Source organism: Apteryx mantelli, chromosome 22, assembly GCF_036417845.1.
Source record: "Apteryx mantelli isolate bAptMan1 chromosome 22, bAptMan1.hap1, whole genome shotgun sequence".
Taxonomy (NCBI): domain Eukaryota; kingdom Metazoa; phylum Chordata; class Aves; order Apterygiformes; family Apterygidae; genus Apteryx; species Apteryx mantelli.
In genome coordinates, this window is record NC_089999.1 from 6,456,898 (window position 1) to 6,480,712 (window position 23,815).

General features: G+C 40.1%; 1 protein-coding gene across 4 annotated transcripts in view; it reads right to left on the minus strand.

The window, feature by feature from the left end:
* RABEP1 (rabaptin, RAB GTPase binding effector protein 1) overlaps positions 1–23,815 on the minus strand; it is a 48,760-nt gene that overhangs the window by 19,534 nt on the left and 5,411 nt on the right. For all 4 annotated transcript variants that reach the window (XM_067309433.1, XM_067309431.1, XM_067309432.1 and 1 more), the window contains 4 exons: positions 11,582–11,710; positions 9,147–9,350; positions 7,707–7,867; positions 1,036–1,155 (listed from right to left, as the gene is read on the minus strand). In XM_067309433.1, the coding sequence (XP_067165534.1) occupies positions 1,036–1,155; positions 7,707–7,867; positions 9,147–9,279 (414 nt within the window). In that variant the 5' untranslated portion in view covers positions 9,280–9,350; positions 11,582–11,710. The remainder of the gene's footprint in view (positions 1–1,035; positions 1,156–7,706; positions 7,868–9,146; positions 9,351–11,581; positions 11,711–23,815) is intronic.

Genomic DNA, 23,815 nt, shown 5'->3' on the forward strand with positions numbered 1-23,815 from the left:
AAAGAAAGGATTCGTATCTTCTCCCCTGGCCCAAATTCAGCCTTGCAATGAAAATGGATTAGCATAACAAATCTACCGAGAAGAAGGGAAAAAGCTCCAGCACGGCCTGTCAATCAATATAGTAAAATTGTCAAGACTGTTACGCTCCTCCCTCAAACCCCAGACAGACCTCCAAGTGGAACTAATAGGGAAAACAAGAGAAAGAATTTGAGCAAGTGATGAGCATCTATTAGGATTATCTTTTAAAAGAATGTGAGCCAGAAGACCACAAGGAAAAACACCCAAATACTAGGTTATTTTGTAATTTCAGCATACTTGATTTTCAAGATAAAATATTCATTATAAAAGCTATCCTTCTTTCTGTATAAAACAGCACATTAAACGCAACTACCTTACACTAATCGCAGATATTAGTTACCTTCCACAGCTGATAAGAAAGCTAAACAGGGTTTCTGAGACACCTGAAGGATACAGAAATGCTGGGTAAATCTCTTATACTTTAAGGAAAGCTCAGATTCATAGAAAGGGATACTGGAAGTTGCTGCCAAGAAATCAATAAAAGACGCACAAAATTCTGGTCATATTGCCTCAGTTTTATGCCCAGGATTAGAAAATGAAATATAGCAGATGCTGGAGGGAAGTAGATTAAAAAGTTGTGCCAAATGCAAATCTTTCTGTGGCTTTAAGCATGACATTAATCTAAGGAGAGATGAAACATTAATTGACATTAATCTGTTGGAGAGGTGAAACAAAGCTATTTTTCTAGAGCTTTTCTCTTTCCCTTTTATTTCCAGTAGAGCTGAACTTACGCAATTAAAGCTAAGTACAGATGATATACACGTTACCCAACTCTAAAAACAGAAACACAGCATAAGTAGGCCAAATACGTTCTTTGCACTACAGGAGAAGAGATATATCGTGCGTGAGAAGCTTCGTATTACCACTTTTTCTCTTTAGAAAGTTTGTCATCGCTTACCTGCATCAAGCTACCATGATGCAAGATACAAATTGGGACACAATTAAACTCCACCTCACCTTGGATGCTTCCAGCTCTTTTATTTTTTCTTCAGCTCCTGTCAGTTTTTCCTTTAGAGCTGCAATCTCCTTCTCCATAGGCATCACAACTGAACGAAGCTTCTCCGCATCTTCTTGCGCCTGAAATTAATGCAATAAATCACTAATACATTATCACAGTTTTCACTACAACATTTTCCATCATGGGAGACATCTGCAGAAAAAAATCCTATGCCAATAAAAACAGCTGACTAAACTTCCACTTCGAACGCTCGTCTTATTACTATTTATTTAGTTCGGCAGTCATCTCTATGACAACATGCCAAATTTATTGCATTCATTGAAGGTAGCTGAATTTTAAAACCATGCATGGATTGGGCCATGAATATCTGCTTTTAAAGAGACTGTCAGTAAATCTATCACTCTCAACACTTTGGAGAAAATTTATGAATCATGCATTTCAGAATGTGCACACGTTTCTGTTATTAAAGGCCTAACTGTCCTGCAACTTGCTGCCACATACCACAAAAAAGTGTATATGACACGAACGGCATGGTGAGTTACTGACTGTTCATTTACCTGCTCATGAAGTTAAAGAGCAAAGGGATCTGCACAGCAACACACAGCCTACCTTGCTTCTGTTTTGGAATCCATTTTCAAACTTTCAATTACGACTGATGTAGCATCAGTTTTTGGTGTTACTGTACTAAATATTTCAAAATTATATATAGTCAAGCTATCACAAAAGCCATGACATTTCCAAAACAGCAGTTCTGGAAAGATCAAAGCAGGATAAGAGAATGAGAAGACTGATACGAGAGAGCAGAGAAAGAACGGGGTAAAAATAGCAAGAATTAAAACAAGAAATAACATTCAATATTCAAATTCAGCATTGCACAGGGCGGCCCCGACACCCCCATTCCCTATAGGCTCTGACATTCCTTCACATATGTCCTAAAACCTGCCCGAGTGAAAGCAACAGCTCCCAGCGACTCCGCAACAGCAAGCACAACACTCAGAAGAAAATTCAGACTCAAATATTCACCACAATAAAATTGCTTAAGCCACAAAGAACTTAAGCTACCTAATTTTGTTGTGTTTATATATGGAGGTTGAGGCTGCTCAATTACTCTCCACCCTCTACTGGCAGAATTCAGCAAGAAAAAATGAGAACTGTGTCCCCAAACTGAAGTTTCCAGAGATGACGCTTCTCCTATTCTTACCAGCGAAGACAACTGTTACACTAGGTGACACTCATGCCTTGTTTTAAATCTACATTAGAATAGAGGTTTCAGGGGTTACTCACTAGATTTCCATTTTCCGGTCAGCTTGCTGACAGCTGTATTCTGAACAGGACTTTCAGCAAGAAAAAGAGATAATGGAAAACTTCAACGGCTTAAAAATCAGTTAAAATAAATAGACAAAAGAAAATAATATTGCAATACCTGGCAAGCATATGAGTGCTACCAGGCCCTTGGGCTCCAAAAAGCTTAAAAAACAAAACAAACAAACAAACAAACAAACAATCTACAGACAAAGCAAAATTAAATTTCTTCACGTTTCGTTCACTTCGAGTGCGTTCTGTCACTGCTAGCTTGCTTGTCCAACGAGGACAAATAAAATCTGTGAGGAAACGTAAAGGGCCTCACATGACACGGTGAATTCGGTGCCAGGGGCACATGACGGTGTCACACGTACGCACACACGCCATCGCTGGCGGCCAGCCGCTCGGCAGCCCCAGCCTTCGAGCCGATGGGAGCAGGAGCTCAGCTTCAGGGGTTGCTCAGCATCTCCCTCCTTGCACCAGCGCTGCTCATTCCAGCCTACCTGGAGCAGGCTCACGTGCACTAGAGAGCCCAACATTTTCGGGGCTGTTGAATAAGCTTTTTCCTAATTATTCGTGACATCTGCAAGAACATTTCAGTGCCGTCTGACTGCACATTGCTCAGTGCTGAAGATAAAGCGACAAATTCTTTCGGGCTGGAACCAACCAGTTCAGAGACACTGTCAGAAAGTTTGCAAAGATGAAACCAGACTGTTCAGCAGCGACCAGCCGGCAAGACAAAACTGCACGTATCAAATTCCACCTGATAGAAAAATCCCTCTAGCTTTCACTTCTTTGTGAAGGGAACTGAAGTTTGACCCTTTTGTTGCAAGGGTTTGCGAATAGGATACGTATAAAAGGTCAGTATGAGGTTGAGCTGAATACTGTGAACAGCTTGCATCTGCTAAAAAAAGAAGCGTGGTCACTGGGTCTACTTCCAGCCTCCCGCGAACTGAGGCAGAGTACTGAGGCTCCCAAACAGAGGCTGTTCCTACTCAAACTTTTAATAAAATGAGAATGCCTATCCTATAGAAAAACTGCATTAAAACGTCACCGTGTGTTTTAAAGAAATACAGCATGCCCTTTTTTCTCCGTATAACACAAACGTCCTTATCACCTCCTTCTACATCACTTACCAAATATAATCCACTTGGAGCAGGTAGATATATATATATTTTTTGAATATCCCAGTCCCATAACACATGCCATCATGTGGCAAGAAGTGTCACAGTATCACATTTCCTCTATAAAAAGGAGTTACTCATAGGTATGAGCAGGAAAACGTGTGTGTCCTTCTAACTTTTTGCCAAATTTCCTTGCCTGCAGTAGACCAAGCTTTTACACAATTACCACCTTTATTTATTCACCACCGAACAAGAATAAATAAATAAAAGCCCCTGCCAAGGCCAGAAGCGCCTGAGGTAGGATCAATGGCTAAGCTGCTTATAAGAAAGGAGGGATTTGCCAGAGAAGATGTCCGCAAAGGTATTAAAACTGCCAAAAACCTGGCCGGGGGACTCTCAGACAAACACCGAATCTGAATTTGTTCCTAACAAACAAACAAAACAACAAGCAACTTCTACACACGCACGTACACACACACACACACGCTTAAAATTTGAGACTCTCTCTTTAGAGCAGAAGTAAAACACTGGAATAGGTTTTAATCAATTTTTAATGTTCTTTATCATTAGCAATGAAAGTCGCTTATTGGACTTCAGATTTTAAAGTCAGCACTGTCAGAAATCAGATTACTCTCCCCTTCCAACTCCCCTTATTCTAACTATCAAACATGCTTTGTAAGTAGAGGTTTGCTCTTTTTTACTCTCTCTATATCCAAAATACCTGTTCGGCAGACTTCTGCTAGCCAAGAGTTTGACACATCCATGCTAAGAGCAGCCTTTAGGTTCAGTACAGCTCCAGCAGCCAGTCAGCCACCTTCCTGAATGGAAAATGAGGTCCGGATAAACTGGATTAGCCAAATTTTGCCAGTGTGCAAGGTGCATCCCCCACCAAGGCATCTTCCAGAAGGAGCCCAGTCATTACTGGGTGGAGAACTGATATGGGGTACATGTTGCAACGGCTGGACTGCTTTCAGCATCTACGATAAGTCTAAAAAAAACCCCTATCTGGTATTAAAAAACAGCAGGAAGATGGACTTAAAAAAAAAATTACATTTTCAGAAAGGTCAATCACTAGACAAGCACACTCATCATTAGAAAAAGGTATTTCCCATTTTTGAGTTGGGAGAAAGATTTAAATAGTGCGTGCAAGGTTTTCAACACGGATTTCCTAGAAATGCTTGCTTTACAGTAAAAAAAAAAAAATCACAAAATCCACAAGTTTTCTAAAGGGATCTGGCAGTCTGCAACTTGAAACACATTTACAGGGAAAAGCAAAACACCTGTTTCCCGACAACTGTGCGTGTTCCACTCGACGTGCTCTTTCTGCCGAGAATCCATTCAAGAACGCCACCCTATGGATTTGCAGGCTAGGCTTGCGCACCTCCTGCAACGTAGTCAAAATCTAGGAAATACAGCTCAAAACAGTATGCTTATCAAAACATTACCCACCCCTTCCAACTGCTCCCCAACCAGGAAAAATAACACACAACTACAAGCCTGAACGTACCAAAACTGAACATTCAACCAAACAAGTAAGGTTTACATTTGAGAGATGGTTACAGAATTTGGATCAGCATTTGTTAATTAGCCTTCATGTCTTCGGGGGAAAAAAAATGTAGATGACTAGCGTAATCTTTAGCAATTACGTGGATCCAGTAGTCATGGATTTCATGGATTTTCTTTGTTAAAATTTATTTTATAGCCAAACAGAACACAACTGAACTGAGATATTACTCAATCAAGAGAGCCAAGAAGGCCAGTGTCCTGGACAGAAGCAAGTTATTTGTCATCTTGTTTCTGCTCTATCCATTTTTCTAACTGCACAGTAAAAGCTAGACAAGGGTATGGTTTTATGCTAGTTTTAATAACTAAATGCATGTTGTATCTTATATGCTGGTACAGGACCTACTTACAACCCCGAGAAAAAAGTTACTTTTTTTTTTTAATCTTTTGAGATGTTTGGAGTTTCCACAGAACTGGCAAGAACAAGAGGTATTTTTTAAAACTCTTCCTAAGTTTATGCATTAAAATAAAATAAATCCTTCCTCATAATGGAACAAATAAAGATGAAGGATGAATTCACCTCTGTTGGAAATATCATTTTTCATGAGGAATTGGTCACAAGTCTTCAAACAGCAGAGTCCAAATAATAAACCAAATTCTTCCTTTTACACTGTCAGGTGGTGCATGAATGATCGTTTTTTTGCTTGCCAACCACAGTTTTTTGAGGGTTTGGGATGTTGGGGTTTTTTTTTGGTGAAATTGACTGTCCTTTTCCTAATTTTGCTTTAATTCTTGGTCTTCTTAAGGAAAAAACTCAAAGGTTTACCATGGAAGATTAAAAAAACCAAACATGCAAATGTGCTAGGAGTGTCGAATCCGACAGTTAAAGCAGTAATTTCAAGCAGCACTCCCGAGACCAGATTTCCCCTTCCCCCGTATTACATAAAGTGCATGTTGCTCTGCTTCAGCGGCTCTTTAGATAGCTTTCCAAGCTCATGTTAATCACGGTATTAATCATACGTTAATTAATCACAGTATTAATTAAAATCAGTTACCTTTTCCTTTAGGAACACAAGAAATATTTATTTCCCATTTAAAGGAGTGAAGGTGATAGTGCCATTTATCTGCTATCCTGAACTTTCTGATGCTAATGGGCTCATGTTAAAGCTACTAAGTTTAGGTGAGCTGCTTTGGCATCTGAGCAACTTACTACTCCAGCTCTGTTACATAAGCAGTACATTCAGATGAAGAAAATGGTGTTGAAATTTTAGATATTGGATAGTCTGTATTTCAAAGACTTTTCCAGTAGAGGGAGATTATTTTCTGAAAATACTTATTGATGGTTGGTAACACATTGTGGGACTTTTATACCATGAATTCTGCATCTTCTGCGTTGTTTATTCAGGACTCACCACACTGATCCAATCCTGACCCTTCCTTCCAGCTTCAAACAAAATCTTTGTTCTCTTAGTAGAGCTAGAAGTTTCTCTAAAAAAAAGGTTGATGTTTTTAAATTACAGTAGCAGGACTTCTGTAGTTAGAACATCAGCAAATAGGCTTTTTTCAGACTCCCACCTTTATAAATCAGGACTGCATGAAAAGCAGTCTCACTGAATACCAAACACTAATCATGCAGCTAAAACTACCAATATTCAGAAAAGTCTCTTTATATGTCTCAGGAAAAAAAAAAAATCCGTTTTTGCAGTACCAGTTGCACACATACATAGTAACATTGCTTGCCACAACATAGTAACAATAGGGAAAATACTTATGACGTGGAATGCTTATGATATTTGATATTCTGTTTCTCCTGCTGAGAGCAAGCAGAAACAAGAAAATACAGTAAGCTGGCATATTATTTCATGTTAGTCTGGTCTCTTCTTTATCTAATAGAGAGTCATTTATGACATTAAGAAAGTCTTAGAGTACCTTGAAGACTAATGCCTATGGATTTGACAAATTCACGCAAACGTGAGTTCTTACAATACATATACGAAGACTCCAAACTGCTGATCTGTCATGACAGGTTCAATCTACTTCCTGCTTGAAGAAGCAGAAATACCCCCAAATCTTCAAACTCAACAAAAAAAAAATACAAACTCAACACAAGACACCTCAATTTACTCCTATGAACTGTTCCAAGTCACATATCTCCAAACAACAACAACCCTTCCAAACTTCAAGACAAATATCTTCCATAATCTAAAGCCTGTTGTCTTAAGACAACAAGGTTCTGTATTTCCTGGAAGCCAACAGTACTATGTTGCACAATAACAAAGACCCCTCACAACAAAGACCAAAAATATTTTAGAAATAGAGCCCATTAACAGTCTCAAAAGTAGTTATAAGATCTGAGACAAAGAACAAAGGCACAGAAGCATAAAGGAAGTTTTATAAATCTGCAGCCACTCCAGAAAAACCTCATGGGAGTTTTACTTAAGATCATCAGACACCATGACAGAAGACTTTACAAAGCCTCCTGCTTTTAAGAGCTTAAGGCCAAGCCTTAGCAACTTTTCAGGTCCAATCTTCTAACCAAATCCACATGATCAGAGACAACCCCTTTATGGATTCAAATGCAGGATCAAGTCGTGATGACTTCTGTGAACAAAGAGCTAAAAGTTTGCAGAACTAGGCTATGCATATTTCTGAGGAATTATCAGCAGGGTATAGAAACAGACTCACGCATAACAAACAAGTAGATCTTGAAACAGAAATTAAACAGCTAGATTTCAATGTACCTTTTTCATTTCGTTTTCTAGATTTTCTTCCTCTTGACCTTCAGACAGTCGCCTTCTTAACTCTGCTATTTCCCGTTCCACGTTTTCTCGATATTGATTCCATTGAGCTCGCTCTTGCTCCAACCTGTGATGATACTGGAGCTCATAGTCACGAACAGTCTCTATAAAATAGCATTTCCAAAACTTAATTTCAATATAAGTTACACAAGGGAGGTTTAGGAACTCTATCTCCAACCAGTCAATGATTTATTATAGTTGATCAAAACTAGAACTATAGCAAACTCTCCTTTCCTCTCTCTTCCGTTGGACTCTCACCCCAAAAAGCAGATATGTAAGCAACTGATCCAAAAGAACTGCATTTCAATTTGTACCAATGTTAAAAAAAAAAAAAAACAACTATATATGTGTATTTATCTGTATAACCCCTAATTTCAAAACACATCATCCAAACAAACTACCCAAACCCTCCTTCTTTCCTCCAAAATGCAAAGAAACAACTAAACCTTCTCACATCTCTTTCATTTCCGTATTTTTAACATTACCCCTTAAGATAAGGAGCCATCTTTGTTTGCATATGTACAGCAGCTGGCACAACAGAGCCTTGTTGTTGGCTCACATATCTACGTACATCATAAACAGAACAAACTGTATTTATAGCAAGCCAAATGAAACTTGTGTACCAATGTACACGAAGAGCTGTGTTCCCTGGGGGAAAAGCATAATCAGGTGATGTGGAAAACTGCCTACAGCCAACAGGCTGTAGACCCAGGATACTGTGACCCGTTTGTGCACCTTTAAGAAAACAGCCAGTTACGACAACAGTCTACCCCCAGTTTACATCCTGTATTTTGTTCCTTGTTCATAGCTTGGCTCAGAAATGCCAACAGCTGTGCAACATGCAAATGTAACACAGAATAGCTTGGAACTGGCAAGAAAAAAAAAGGGGGGGGGGAAGAAAACAGTATGACTGATACAGAGCAGCACATTCAGTCAGAAGCCTGAGGAAAAGTCTATGCGCTAGTGCTGGAGGCACGTTTAACTGTCTGACAGAAGAATTATGTTTACACAGAAGGAGAGAAAAGAATCATATTGTCAGCCTAAAGCTGTTTTCAGACTTGTCAAGTCACATGTATTATACTTATCTTTGTGAAGGATGAAGAATGACATTCTTGGGTCCCTCAAAAATGCTCTGCATGTATGTGGGAGTTCCCATTGCCATGATTCCTTATTACTTCCATCCCCACATTAATAGAAAAAAAAAAAGAATCAAGCTCCTTTTGACAAGCTTAGGAATTATGCTTGATACATCAGTTCTGTAACCCAGTTTTGCCAAGGCATGAAAAGTATCTATCCATATTCTGTGCAACAGCAGGCACAAATCACTTAATGCACACTAAAAACGTGTCTGATCTTAGCGGTAGCAGCTTGTCTGGTTGTTACCTTTCATAACAGCTTGCAGCGAAGCTACTTCTTCTTGCCACTGTCTCTTCACCTCATCAATAGCTTCCTGCTTTGTATTCTCAGATACGGTAGCTATAGCTTTGATGTTCTCCATTTCAGCATGAGCTTCCATCAGCTGTGTCCGCAGTTGTCCCAGATCATCTTGGGCTGCTTGCAGCACTGCATTTTGTCTTTTCAGGTCCTCTGAAAAGAAGTATTATTTCCATTTAGCCTGATTAACAAATTCAATCTGAAGAGTACCCATAGCTGCTATGACAAAGAGCAGTGCTCTAACAAGCGGGCAAAGAAAGCACTGGTATTAAAACGCCTACCCATAACAACTGAACAGACATTAGTAGAGGTCTTTAGAGAACATTATTTCTTGAATTCCTTTGCCCTTCCCTTTTATTTAAAAAAGTACCTTCTCACTCATGCAGCCACAAGACAGACACTGTAGATATAAGCTATGTGTCAATATGCCTAATGAAGGTGAAATGCGCTTCTAATTATTTCAGTATAATTTAACTCATGCTGGTAATGAATCTGGAAATTCAAAGACCAGACCAACAGGCAGGAAGACTGTTCTTCACCAAGTTTTGGCACTAGGTTAGTACTGAACTTGATAAAACACTTCACATTTATGCTTCAGTTTATGCTTCTGAAACAGAAACACTCTGAACACTACCTGGAGTCCACCTAAGAAAACTATGCATCCTAATTTGCTCTTTACCATACCTGTGCTGAAACTAAGCTTCCACCAAAAAAAAGGGACATATCCCACTACATTTCCACTACTTCTCTATTTGTTGCAACTATAAACAGAGATTAAACTAATTTCACATTATCCTCCTGAGTACTGAGGCAACCTGAAGCAAAAGCTCCGAATGATTTATATTATACAATTAATTTCAAAAGCACTAACGCAGAATACAGTTTTATGTCCACATGACCTATTTCAATGGCAAACACTTTTAGCAGAAATATCTGGCCAGCATACCAAGCTATCTACATACACCAAGCTATCTCTATGTATTTCCCTCTGAACCAAAAGGCTTGATCAATCTAGTTGCCCAAAACAATACCCTACACTACTTGATAGAGGATATCGATCAGTCACTGAGCTGATTGTACAGAAATCTACGGCTTTATAAAAGGAACTCTGAGCTGAGTACTCAAAAGGATATCAATCCTTGTGAAAAAAACTTGAAGATCCTTTATCATTTATATTACTTAGTTCTCAAATTATCTCATTAAGGGTGAGCCACCACAATTCCCATGTACATATAGGAAAGGGTTTCTTGAGAGGTTCTCAAAGAGGAAGAAAAAAAGAGGGCTGGAAAGAAAAGTAATTGCTTGTATATTCTTCTCTGGTATCTTTTCACTTTGGTACATGTGCAAGTTGGATAATTTTTTCTCTTCACAATTTATTTTTACTTTCTATCTTTTGACAGTTCTTGTCTGAAAAGAGAATTATTGCTGATCTCATCAGCAGTGCCTTGTATCTTAAAGTTCCTTTCATCCAGCTGCTAGAAACACAAAGAAATAAGCCTTCTGTATGATCTGATCTTCATTACGCCTGTTGTATTTCTGCTCTCATAAGCTTATACAACCAGCTGCAGTCTTAACACATTATTTTTTGGCTTTGCTTTCATATGTTAAGGACGGGGAAATCATCAGGATTAGAAGTAAACCAATTTGGGTCTCGGAACAGAAGCCATCTCTTCTCTCCAATTCTTCATTGGACATTTGAGCTCATATGGTCCAAATTTTTCTACAAAGATTGTTTTAGAAATAAATGCCCTTGGCTGGTATTAAAACTTTTACAATGTTTGTCTTCTTACATTCTTGCTCAGACTGAAATTTAAGACAAATCAATACTACATAAATAGCTAGCCACAACGTACAAACAGCACATCATTAAGACTGTCTTTTTCCACTTACTCTTTCAGCTGCTGCTCAAAAAGAATGAGCACAGATCTACTGCAGGAAGTAATATTAAAACTCAGCGGTGGTGTTTTTGTGTGTATATCAAGTTGCTCTGCTGACTCCTATCTGTACAGGCAAATATTTAAAGTCATTCTAAAAATTCATTCGAAGAAGTTAAATAGCCAGCTATTGGCCTTTACTTTTTGCCTGTTCCTCACGTTCTTACCACATCTCTGTTTAAGAGACTACTATCACCTTTTCATTTTTAGCAAATGAGAAATAGCAACAATGCTATGTCTCACAAATCACACTGGATATGCAGTCGACTATCCCAGCACTAGAAGCAAATTCCTTTATACCCTCATTATCCTCAATCAGATAGGAAAAGAAGGCACGTTGTGTGCATGGGCAAGTGGTGAGTAGTAGCTAGCATTAAAGGTTATTATTTATACAGGGATTATTTGAAGTTTAATTAAACTTTAGAATAATTCAGAGAATTTAGAACTTACCTTCCTTAGCTAAGTATAACTCCTTAAATTTTGCTCTCTTTTGATTAAATTCTTGCTCAAGTTGCTGCTTTGTGCGCAGGAATTCAGCATTGACCTTTTCCAATTCTGCTACCCGTTGTAGAAGAGCAACTAAAAACAAAACAGAAGATAAGGTACATCACTAGCAGTTAAGGCATCCCATTCTGCAACTTTAAGGTTTGGGAATTATACTTTTAAAATATCTTTATTCGTTAGCTCAGCTGTTGCCCCAAGATAAGTCAGGGCAACTAGTGAGAGCCCTTTAAGCGACAAAGACTGATTGGCTTTCTTGGACTGCAGCACCAAATCTGATAGGTATCTTCACAGCAATAAGGGGGGGGGGGAGATTTTGTGGAAAACAATCAAACTGCCACAGAGAAACATAATTTTGTACATAAAATGGAGAAATTCCAGGAGCAGTGCCAAAAGTATTTCTATTAGGTGCTTCTTTCCAAAACCCTGGGAATTCAGTTTTCAGGCACAGGACCTTCCCCTCCTGCGTCTGAAGGCCGAGCACCAAAGCGCTACGTTCTCGAAGGCTGAGGGCAAAGAAACAAACTGACAGCTACTGACCTAATAACTATGGGAGAAGAAAGTATCGAAAAACTACGAGCTAAAACCAGATGCCATATTCTCTCCTGTCTTCAGTTCTGCGCTTTCACTAAAAGAAAGTCTCTCAGACTACATGCAGACAAGCGTGCCAGAGATCGCAATCTATGGAGCATTAACAGTCCATGAGACCAAATCCTCCTCATTTCCAGCAGGTGAAGATCCTGAAGGGAACACGTACATCAGTATTTCCCAGTATTTATTTACCACATAAGCAATTGCTCCGCTGGTATGACAAGCAGGGGGAATGGTAGGACGTTGTTAAGACCCAGAAAGATTGCTACAATGTGCCCGTTACTGAAAAAGGTGTAATAACACCCAATGAAGCTATAAAGTAAGCACAAGTATCACCAAGTAAGACGCACAACTGACCCTGTAATATTGATCTTCATGTGCAATATAGACTTTTTTGTGTCTCAAGTAGTATAGGTTTGGTTTGGGTGCCAGAAGGTTTCATATTGCACACTTCAGAATTCAAATGCAAAACAGAAATAAAAGAGGAGCTAGAACAAAATCCCCTTCCATACTACAATGCCTTGAGAAGATAATGTTCCTTTAAGCAACTCACGGTCTGCTCTGCAAAAGCATTTTATGGACATGTTCCAACTTCATCATGCAGAAAAGCTGAATCACTTCTTTTCAGTTATAGCCTCTATATAGCACAAGCTAGATACATAAAATATTGATCCATCAGAAGTGTTTACATATCACATAACCAACACACTTCCCACCAAAAGCAAGTGCTGAAAACATAGTAGAAAGGCTACTCAACTTCAGCAGCATCAAACATTTAGACTAGCAAACAGGTGGAATCAGAGTTAGATCTTATAGTAGCAAAACTCTGGTCAGTCAGTGCTGTTCAGATTTTGTGACTTATATTTGCTTTTAGTTCCAGATGTAAGAGCAGTACCAGAGTAAGAGCAGACATGAACAAAAGGATTTTTAAAAGCACAGCTATATTTTACTGATTGCCAATTATGAAGGCTTACAGTGATAGAAGATACAGTACTTAATCTCTCCAACTCAGTATCAGATATAAAGGTATACCTGGATACAGAAGTGAAGAAATTATAATCTTGCTTTTTGATTATGTTAAGAATCAACACATCTGTTTTTCTGGCCAGCATCTCCTGTCTGGACTGTGCGAAGCAAACTGCAGAGGGGTACGCTCCAGAAAAAGAAACCTGCAGTAAAGACCAGACACTGAGAGCAAGGCTTCAAACGAGCTAGGAAAGCAGCTGGACCACAAACGGTAATGGAATAGTTTCCGTGGAGCCAGGCCCAGGCAGCAAAAAAGCGAAAGAGTTGCCTTTGACCTCTTGCTGAAGCCTTCCAGCGGGGAAGGGCTGGCCCGTGTTTCCGCTGCCCGCTGACCCCTGCGAGCCGCGGGTGCTGCGGGGACGTCGGCGCCCTCGGCCACGAGGCAGAACGGCTCCGGGGTGCTCCCGGGCGCGGAAGGAACGCGCAGGGGGCTGTGGCCCCGCGTAGCCTCTGCCACCCGCAGCTCCTACCTCCAGGAGGGAAAAGCGACGCGCTGCTTCAGAGAGGTGGTGTTGATGACACCGCTTCAGCTCTCGCGGGGAAACTGCCACAGGCACTGCAACTCGCTCGAGCTTTACGCCGTGGTTCGGAGCAGGCAGCTAAACGCGAGGCGTTCAGCCAAGGAGGAGCTGGCCTCCGTCCCCGGCTTGGCCTCCGTCCCCCAGCTCGGGCCTGCAGACACGCGCACGAGCTCGGAACAAAACCAGAAGGCTGCTCACCTTACAGACGGTATTTTGAAGACCACGCAAACAACTGATCAATTCCACAACTGCTAATTCTGAAAGTTATAAATGAAGATGTTTTGAGCCGCAGACAGCAGCAAACCTCCCTCAGAGAAGCCTCAGGTGCTTGTGTACTGATGCTCCTTCCCACCTTTCCTCCGCAGAGAGGCAGCAGCAGCTGTGCCTGCTCCTCTCGTGTGAAGGAGTTGGGCAAAGCAGCACAATTATATTTCTTTTGAAGATTAGAGTTGCTGCTGCTGAGGATGGAAGGAAGAAAGGACCCTGCAAGTGCTTTAAGCTGGGAGAACAACAGATTCAGCCTTTTTAAATCCTCCCACCCAAATGGAAAGAGGGACCACAGGAGTCCCCACAAAGCAAAGCACGAAACTAAAACTTCAAATATTTACCTTTTTACAGTATTCCCCTTCTCTACAACCTGACAATTAAGTGTAAAAATAAAAACAAAACAAAATAAAACAGAGCTCTGGCTGCTATCACGATGAACAACCGGCATTCAAAGAACAGCGAAAGCTCACCAACACAGGCAACTATGCATTAACATTATTCTTTTTACTCAAATATTAAGTTTAAAGTGTTTTTAGCATATGCATTATGTATACTGTTTGGGACCTAACAGATCTTAGTTTTCTGAAAATGGAAGAAGAATTTTTCACTAACAGTACACACATTTCAGTAATATAGGATGTTCTCTTGAGAACAGTAACAGTTGTGCAAGATGTCAACCCCCCCCCCCGAAACGTGTGTGCGTAGAAAGTAAATAAAAAAAGGTTTACTTTCTAAGACATCATTACAGCTACATTTTTTCTACGAAGTATAAAATACTAAATCTTCTCAAAAGTGATTTTCTTACACATGGGTAAGATTTGTATGATAAAAATGGATACATACACTCCACTTTCCAAAATAAAAGTGTGAGCCCAAACTGAAATCATCATATGTAGGTAACTGACTGCAGGCTGAATTATACAGATTAAGTCTGCCTGAAGATGCACTAATGGCAATGGCAAGAAACTGAGCAGCAGTAGATTTTTAGTTAGGCCTTTGTCATTTTTAGCTGAATTCTAGGTCTGAATTTAGGTCTAAATCATCTCCCTATAGCACAGCTGAAAATGAAAACTCTGTATTTGCCAAAGACTATCAGTTTAAAACAAACCAAAAATACGCCCACCCTCCCTCCACGCAGACACATATATACATTTGGATCATATTCGTGCATTTGCCAGTCGCTGACGCTGTGTTCCCACTTCCATGCACGGAAATGCAGCCATCAATATTTAACGACACAGATGAAGTATATAGTAAACAAAGCCAGAGAGACGGTCAGCTCCTGGGGAACTATGCCCGACTGAAAGAGGATCTTCTATTCCAAACAGGAGATCAGACACAGGCACAGGACACGCTGTATTTCTTATGAGCAGTAGTATGGAAGACCCAGTTCCCTAGTTTGAGCCCTAATTCATAAAGAAACAGTCAAAAATCCAAAAGACCCAATTTCTTAACTCCTGAAATAGCACTGCGACGAATTTAAATTAAATTTGATACGCCAAATTGAAAAACAAACCAAAACCAAAGAACCTAACTTTGCCCAACTATTTATTAGCTGTATATAGGCTCCAGAGTATCCGAGACAAACAGATTACTGACGACACAGACATGCCAATTGAATTACTACCTTTGTTTCTAATGAACAACATGATTTTGCATAGACACTTTCCACACCAGAAGCAGGGTTGCCTGTGCTGTCTCCTTATTTAACATTATAGCAAAGAACACCAAACTCTATTAGGGGACTCAACAGAAGGGCAGCAAAATTCATTCAAGAGTAGTCATCAATTTTCAAGAAAACTGAGAGACAATACTGAGTACACAAATAAATACTCTGGTGAAAAAGATAAAACTTTCCCTTAACCCTAACATAGCAAAATTTGAATTTAAGCAAAACACAAGAACAACAAACATGCCTTACTGACTGCTTACTTTAAAGCTGTTTCACAGATCAGCTCCCCAAAGGACTAAATATTATCTATGCCAAAGTTACCAGTTACACAAACATACAGTGGCCATTCCAGAACTAAGACCGACAAAGCCGATTATCAATAAGATTATTTTTGAATACTAGGTCTATTTATAAAATTAATGCCACAAAGCTTTCCACTTGATATGTCATGTTTCACACTTTAAATCAAGAGTTCAGTCCTACACAACCAAAAGCTGAAAAACAGATCAGAAACAAACTATAAATATGTATGAGAAATATTTTAGAGACAAAAAAGAATTGCTTCTGTCATCTTCCAGCTCTTCCTTTTCCTGTTATGATTGCTAGAGACACAGGTATGAAAAGAATAAAAACGTATGGCTGGCCACTGTTCTTTATGCTTATTCCCTAACAGTAGCAATTTTCATCTGCCATGCCATCATATTGGAGAGACACTGATGTTACCATACAAATTTTGTTTAAAAAGTTCAACAAAAAACATAACTGCTTTTGCTGAAAAAAATAGTCTAAAATAATCAGCCACTGGGATGCATATTCAGACTGCAGAAAGCTTTTCAGTACTGGTCAGCGTACATTTTCTAGTTTTATTTGAGGATGGAGAATTACAACAGACTTCAGTTGCCCCCTCAGTTTTCAGAGCAGCAACAAACCCCTCTGGACTATCATAGCTCTTATTTCCTGAGAAGTTCACTGCATGCAGCGATGGTACAAACCCCCCTAACCTGCAGCTGTGCGATGGAAGACATGCTGTTGCTTGCCAAGAGGATCCCCAGCAAGTGGTTCTGCAGAAGTGACTCTTCTGCAGTTCCCCATTTTGGGGCAGCTTGACTTTTAGAAACACTGTTCCATTTGTTGAGCAATTACCAGTTGATTGTACAGCTGCAGGTTATTTGACACCCACAATTCATTCTGGGCTGACTAAGCAATCACAAGCAGACATTCTGGTACAAATTTAACGCTATATACATAAATACTTGGTGCTGTTGACAAATGCAGCTATCACAATGCACAGAATTGAGCATTGCTGCATCATATCAGTTACAGCATCTTCCTATTTACTGCAGTAAAGCAACAATTGCAGTGTCAAAAATATTCAGCTGAGCACTGCATGTTAAACATCTAACCACATTATAAATGTTATATTAACATCAGGTGAAACAAGTTGCATTATACCATTAGAAGCTGAAATTAGTATTACCTTTTCTCTGAAGCTGAATGACTCAAACATACCTTTCCAATAGAAGATGTGGTCTTCTCAGTATCTATTCTTGAGTCTTTTTTTATTTTGTTTTTTTGTTTTATTCACTGTATGGCATGCTACAGCAAGGTTCTCAGCAGGAAAAAACAAACTAACAGTATTAAAATAATTAAAATCTAAAGAAATGGAGAAGGTATTTGAATCACAGAATAGTGAATACTTGGGATTGGAAGGGACCACTGGAGATCATGAACCCCCTGCTCAAGCAGCATCAGCTAGAGCAGGTTGCCCAGGGCTGTGACCAGTCAGGTGTGGAATCTCTCCAAGGATGGAGACTCCACAAGCTCTCTGGGCAACCTGCTCCAGTGCTGAATCACCCTCACAGTGAAGAAGCGCTTTCTTATGTCCAGATGGAAAAGATGGGAAGAGTCTATCCATAAGACAAACATGAAAGAAAAGAAACCATTTCAGAAAATAAGGGTTGTTTAAATGGGTTAGTTAATTAATCCTGCACAGTTGAACGGTATACACAACAATGACCAAGTGATGTGTTTCACATGATAATGTGAAAACCTATATTACTGTTTATGACCATCTTCATCACCTTAAAATAATTCAGGCAGTGTTTTATGGGAGTTACTTGCATTTCACGGGTGCATCTTTAAAGATCTTGCTCCTGCCTATACCAGCTGGGGTCGGCTGCTATTCAGCATGAAGCATCGTTTCAAGATCAGCACCAAAGCTACATCTAGTGTGGTACTGCTGTTTTAAATCAATGCAGAAGTGCACAGCAGGCAAATAAACATGAATTCCTGGTTCAAGTCAAACACTGATGATTAACAAAAATGCCACTAAGTACTTATCAATAAGACAAGGTATTGTCCTGTATTTTTGATGTGCAACCATTTCTACTGTCCTTCTGCTTGGACACAAACCAGGCTGTTGCCATTCTGGAGTCCAAGTCTCCACTCCCTGACACTGCAGGGGCACTCAGTGAAGGGAAGTCATGCCTGACTTCCAGTCTCGATAAGCCCACTTCATGTGATGACTAATGCTCCTCATCTCTTCCACAGATTTAGTCATTCTGACTCCAGGTAACTTAAGCATAGTTTTAAATGTATGCTTAGTTAAACATTATTTGAATTAGAATGCAACTGAGCAGTATTCACTCACATTAAATGTCACAGGAATGCCATTAATCGTGTATGTCCCTGTTGGCAGAAGTTGGCCTGAATTTTTTTCTAGCAATTAATCTTTCATTTGCTAAAAGCACCTTTTGTTTCTAAAGGCGCTCCAGCAGTGTAATCTTGGCTTTCTCCTGCATCACTATCAGCCTGTCTTTCCCTACCTCCCTCAACGTACTCGCAGGGGCTTTTGCTTCCCCATTTCACCAGGACTGCCGCCAGACCATTCTCAGTTAATGCACATGCTATTTTTTAACTTGATGTGTGAGGGGTCTTGTGGTCATTAGTTTTTCTCTACTCCGTTTCTGCCATTGATGCTTTGCAGGGAAATGCTATTTGTCAGCATTTTTCAAGAGAATCAACCTTGCTCTCTGCCCCATCACTTAAGTGATAATGGAAACAGGGCAGCAGTGGCCTGATTGCTAATGACTTCAAGTCAACCAGACATCACAGTAGATGGTATCCCACAGAAAGTATCTTGGTTGCATGTGGTCATACTGCTACTGTGAAACCTTTTCTCTGAAATGCGATGTGAATAGGCTTGAGTACACATTTATCTCAAAAGTCTGCTGGACCGCAAACTACAGTTAGCTGAACACAGAAACTTTGAATTTGTCTATAAAGACATGAAATAGAGAGAACTGAGTTACCAATGCGATCACAATCATTAGTATTTTCATGAGGCTTCAATTTAAGAAAAAATAAATAAAAAAGTCTCCACAGAAAAAAAGAAAAGCTCAATGACTTCTTGAGTTTACAAAGGGTCTATTTACCCTACAGGCTGTGTACATTTACTCAACCGAGTCACCGTTTGAGCAAACAAGCGTGTGGCCATGGCAGCACAAAACCTAGCAAAGGTTAGCTACCCAAGCATTGGTCAGGTTTCTCTAAAAGGGTTCATCGCTAGTGCCGAGCATCAGGCTGCTATGATTACACCACTATCAGCTTAAAGCTAGCCTAGGTAGATCTACGTACCCTGCAGTCACAGTCTGACTCGATTCCCTTGGCAAAGCTTTTCAAGCCTTTAACACAATGCCTAATCCGAAACAATGCATCTATCAAACATGTCAGCGTTCAGCCAGGCTTTCACCACTCCTTTTATTTCATCAGTCTGCCCTACCTCATTAACTGCCGAGCTAAACATTCAACGCCAAGCTATTTTAGACAGACACCCAGAGGGGGTTCTTGCTACCTGCAACGAGACCACCAGCGGTGCCATCCCTTCTAACCCCCTTTCGCAGTATTTCAAAGCAAGTCCCGCTAAACAGTCAGATAGCTTAATTCTTCTTAACCAACATAATATTAAGTTAATTGATTTTGAAAAAAATGAGTCTTTGTATTTATGCAGGAATGCCTCCGCCAAGCTTTTCTGTACTACCAGATCCCATCATTTGCATCAAAAAAACCATGAAATCCAGATTAGGATTAAACTACTTGCAATTACTCTCAACAGTGAGGTTTTCAGAGTACCTTGAATTGCAAGAAAAACAAAATTTAAATAAAGGTTATTGTCTGCTTTAGCAAATCATCAGAAATTTGCTTTTCTGACCAAACATTCTTATTTCAAATTAACAGGCAGTTAGGGAAAGACTCTGACATTCACCTCACTATACAGGAGACCACTTACACATTGCTCATTTTGAACAACACTGGTATAAACGTTTTCTTAAAATGTGAACAACTGTTAAATCGAGACAACAAACTTAGTACTGATTTTCTATCAGGATAATTTAATTGCTGACTCATTTGCAGTAGGAGGGGAAAAAAAAATCCCTTAAACTCCTTATCACATATTTACCACTTTGCCTACAGATTTATTAATGGTTGTCCTCTTTGCGAAAAAAGTGAATAAAATGTGACTCAGCTCTCTGGAAAAAAAACTCCCTACTGCATTGTTCTCTTCGATGAAGTAATTTAATATATAAAACAAGACCATTCCATTAATCTGAAAATTCCCCCAGATACCACCAGTCTAAGATCTTATGCTTTTTTACCATTTGTCGCAGGGCTTATGATCTAAGTATAGCTTTGATAGCATTAAGGCTACAGACATCCCCAAATACTCTGCCTCCCAATTTCTGAGCAAAAAGGCAAGTAAAAGACAACCTAACACTTAAAAATTCAAAGGAAGGCAACAAAAGTAAATTATTCAATTGAATAGATAAGCACATAACTAGAGTGACAGTACATGAAAATGATACGCAGAGAAAAAAAAAAAGTTGTCACTATTTGGGAAAGCTATAGGGGCAATGGCTCCTCCAGTTTACTGTCACTACCAGTATGAAGAAACTATCATTTAAAGCAAGTCAGCAACTTTCTGGGCATGTTCAAAAGCTTCCATAATCAGTAATAGCATGCAAACTCATTTTCAGGTGTGCAGCTACCAGACAGCACTACTGTATTTTCACAGGTACCAGAAAATCAACAATAATTCATACATAACCCAAGAGTTATGAATGTGAACAAACATCATAAAAGGGAGCTGACACCAGATTTCTTACCCTCTATGGTTCCCTACCCCAACCCTACGTAATTTAGCCATCCAAATTGCTAGGCAGAGAATAAACTCAGAAAGAGAACGGGTGAAGAGTTACTTTCAAGTAACAGTAATTTCAGAAGCGTGAGTTATCAGCAGTGCAGGCCGCAGGCATGAGAATACAGTGCCTTAGAATAACCACTTAAAGGATATAAACCCTAATAAATGGCCTGGAAAACATGGCTGCCAGATGTATTCATGGAGATACTGCGGTGATAAATGCAGTATGACAACTAATAAAGGATGATTAACATCATTATTTGATACGAAACAGGATACAGTCCCCATCATTCAGAGTAAGGTTTCTACAGCAATTTAATACTTTCTCTGAAAATAACAGACAACTCCTCCCCCAAGTCTCTATAATCTGTTTCTTAACAGAAAACACTGCCATCATTCTATATATTCATATTTTTGTCACCACTTGTCAACCTACCAAAATCCTGAACAGTTAAACAGGAAGAAAATCCTCCTCCAGCATGAAATTTTCACTTATATTGCACCATTTAAAAAATGTATAATCTGCTTGGGATATAAGCAAAAGAGAACGTAACGACGTCTATTCAGCCTGCAGTTATGATCAATTCAGGTACCGGTGGTGACCTGAGAGGGAACCCAGCCCCGACCATGTACTCCTTTGTCCCCACCACGCTACCACGAGAGCCCCGGAGGCTGTGCGGTGACAGAGAAGCGATGCAGCCGAAAGCTGAACAAAAACAAACAAACAGAAAATAAACACATCAATTTTCAGTCACATCTGATCATGCTCATCACTCAGCTGAACAGGCACCGTAGCTGGCACAAGCACGACAGCAAGGATGTAGCCTAGTTCAAGCTGACTGGGCAAATGAGTTTGAACTGCCCTTGGACCCAGCAGGTTCTCTAGCAACTCGGCTTCCAACAGGGGCAACCCATTGTCCCCTTTCCACCCAGTCCTTTCCTTCCGCTCATATTGCTACCACGTGGTCTCCACCCCTTCCTTCATGCAAGCTTTAATGTACAGCAAGTCTTTCACTGAATCAGTTACACTCATTAACCCAGCAGGACACTAAAACGAAAAAGTGAGTAGTTTATCCGTAGGTGAGCGAGTTGAGCTGGCTCAGCAAAAGGTCCAACGTGCAGAGGTGGCACAACGGAAGCGGTGGGAACATGATTCTGGGAGCAGAAAGAGCAGGACCACCCCCCCCTTTCAGCAGCAACCATCTACATTGGTTAAGCTGTAACATGAAACCACAGCCTATGGTACAGTTGATAATCAGCATAGACCTATCTAGTGCATGCTGCTTGCCAAAAGAAATAGCCTGGCCTTCCTTCTGCCCTGCACTCTCCCTGGTGGCAACACAGAGATGGGTGTAGTCATGCAGCAAAACCTTTTTTTAGACTTCATGACTGTCGTTTGTAAGTGATAAATGGCCTTCCTCAAATCCTGATTTCCATTCAGACCCTCTAGGGGAAGCTTGCAAACATAATCTGTATCAGAAAGCAAATTCCAAAGCTCAGATTTCCTATCAGTGTTTGCATACACACACACACACACACACACACTCTTTTTGTACAAATGCAACCGAACTGGTGTCTCAAGGATAGATGCAGTTACAAAACCTACAGCTGTAGGTAAAAATACATTGGAAACCACTTTTATTCTAGTATAAGGTTAGACTCACTTATTTACTCTCATTTTTAAAGCATATGTGCCAGTACAAAACCGCAGCTAGACTAGACCCTATCACGTGCCATCACCAACACCTCCTGAGGTATCATCAGGAGAATGTTAGCATCGGTGCCTCAAATGAATGTAAGCCTCGTAACATCAGGAGTTTCGCAACCATTTAGAGAACCAAACCATTTAGAGATTCAGTGTCTTAATCTCCAGTTCCATCTAAAAATCAAACAGAAGCTGTGAAGATCAGAGAGAAGATATAATATCTTCTTAGAAACACCAAGAAAGTACAGAATCTGGAGTCTGACTAATTGCAGCTTTCCCATTAATTTAGCACACATCTAGATGAAGACATTTTAAGTGGACAATTTAAAAAAAATCCTACCTGAAACCAAAAACACTAAGAACCTGAGATGTATGAGGCAGGCAGGCTCAAAAGCAGCTGAATACCTGCTTTATTACTGATAGTAAAGCATGACTAAATCTTACCTTTTTAATGAAAAACTGGAGAGATCTTGCATGCAGAGCAAGTCAAAAACAGCAAGTAAGCTAAGAATCAGTGTAGCTAGGGAGCAATACTGTTTGGAAAAGAAAAGAGAACAAATTTTTCATGGAGGAAGTTTGTACAGTCATGAGATTTTCTCTAGAGGAAGAAGAATGGAGGCTTGGAGGAAACAGATATTGAGGGCGTGCTCATCAGAGAGAAAGACTTTGTATAGAGGAGGGCAAGCCAGAAGACTGGATCGTCTGAAGCAAGGGCAGGGTACACAGGAGAGCCACAGACTGGAGGTTGTAAAAGGGCTGTGTGACAGGGGCATCAATATTTAAAGAAGATGAGGTGATGCCTGGGAAGGAGGACTGAGGAAACTGGAAGATCAGCTGAAGAGCAGTGGTTGTCCAAGGCAAGGTCAAAGGAGCGTCTGTTCGGCTGGAAAGGAAAAATCTGAGACCAAAGGTCAAACAAGACCATGTTTCTGAGGAATAAAGCCAGTCATCTAACCACGTGGAAACAGAAATTGCCAGGGGAGACAGAAACAGATGTGAAGGGTGATTTGAAAGTTTTTATTTTTCTCTCTGCTGAACACAGAGGAGTTAGGCCAGGGAAGACATGCACAGTATGGGGAAGGGAGGGAGAGAAGAGATACCACAAGTCAGCTGACTGCTGACAGAAGTCATGGCTGGAAGAAGGAGACATGAATGGAAAAAAAGAAAAAACATAGATGGCAATTCATCAGGTTTTCTCAATGAA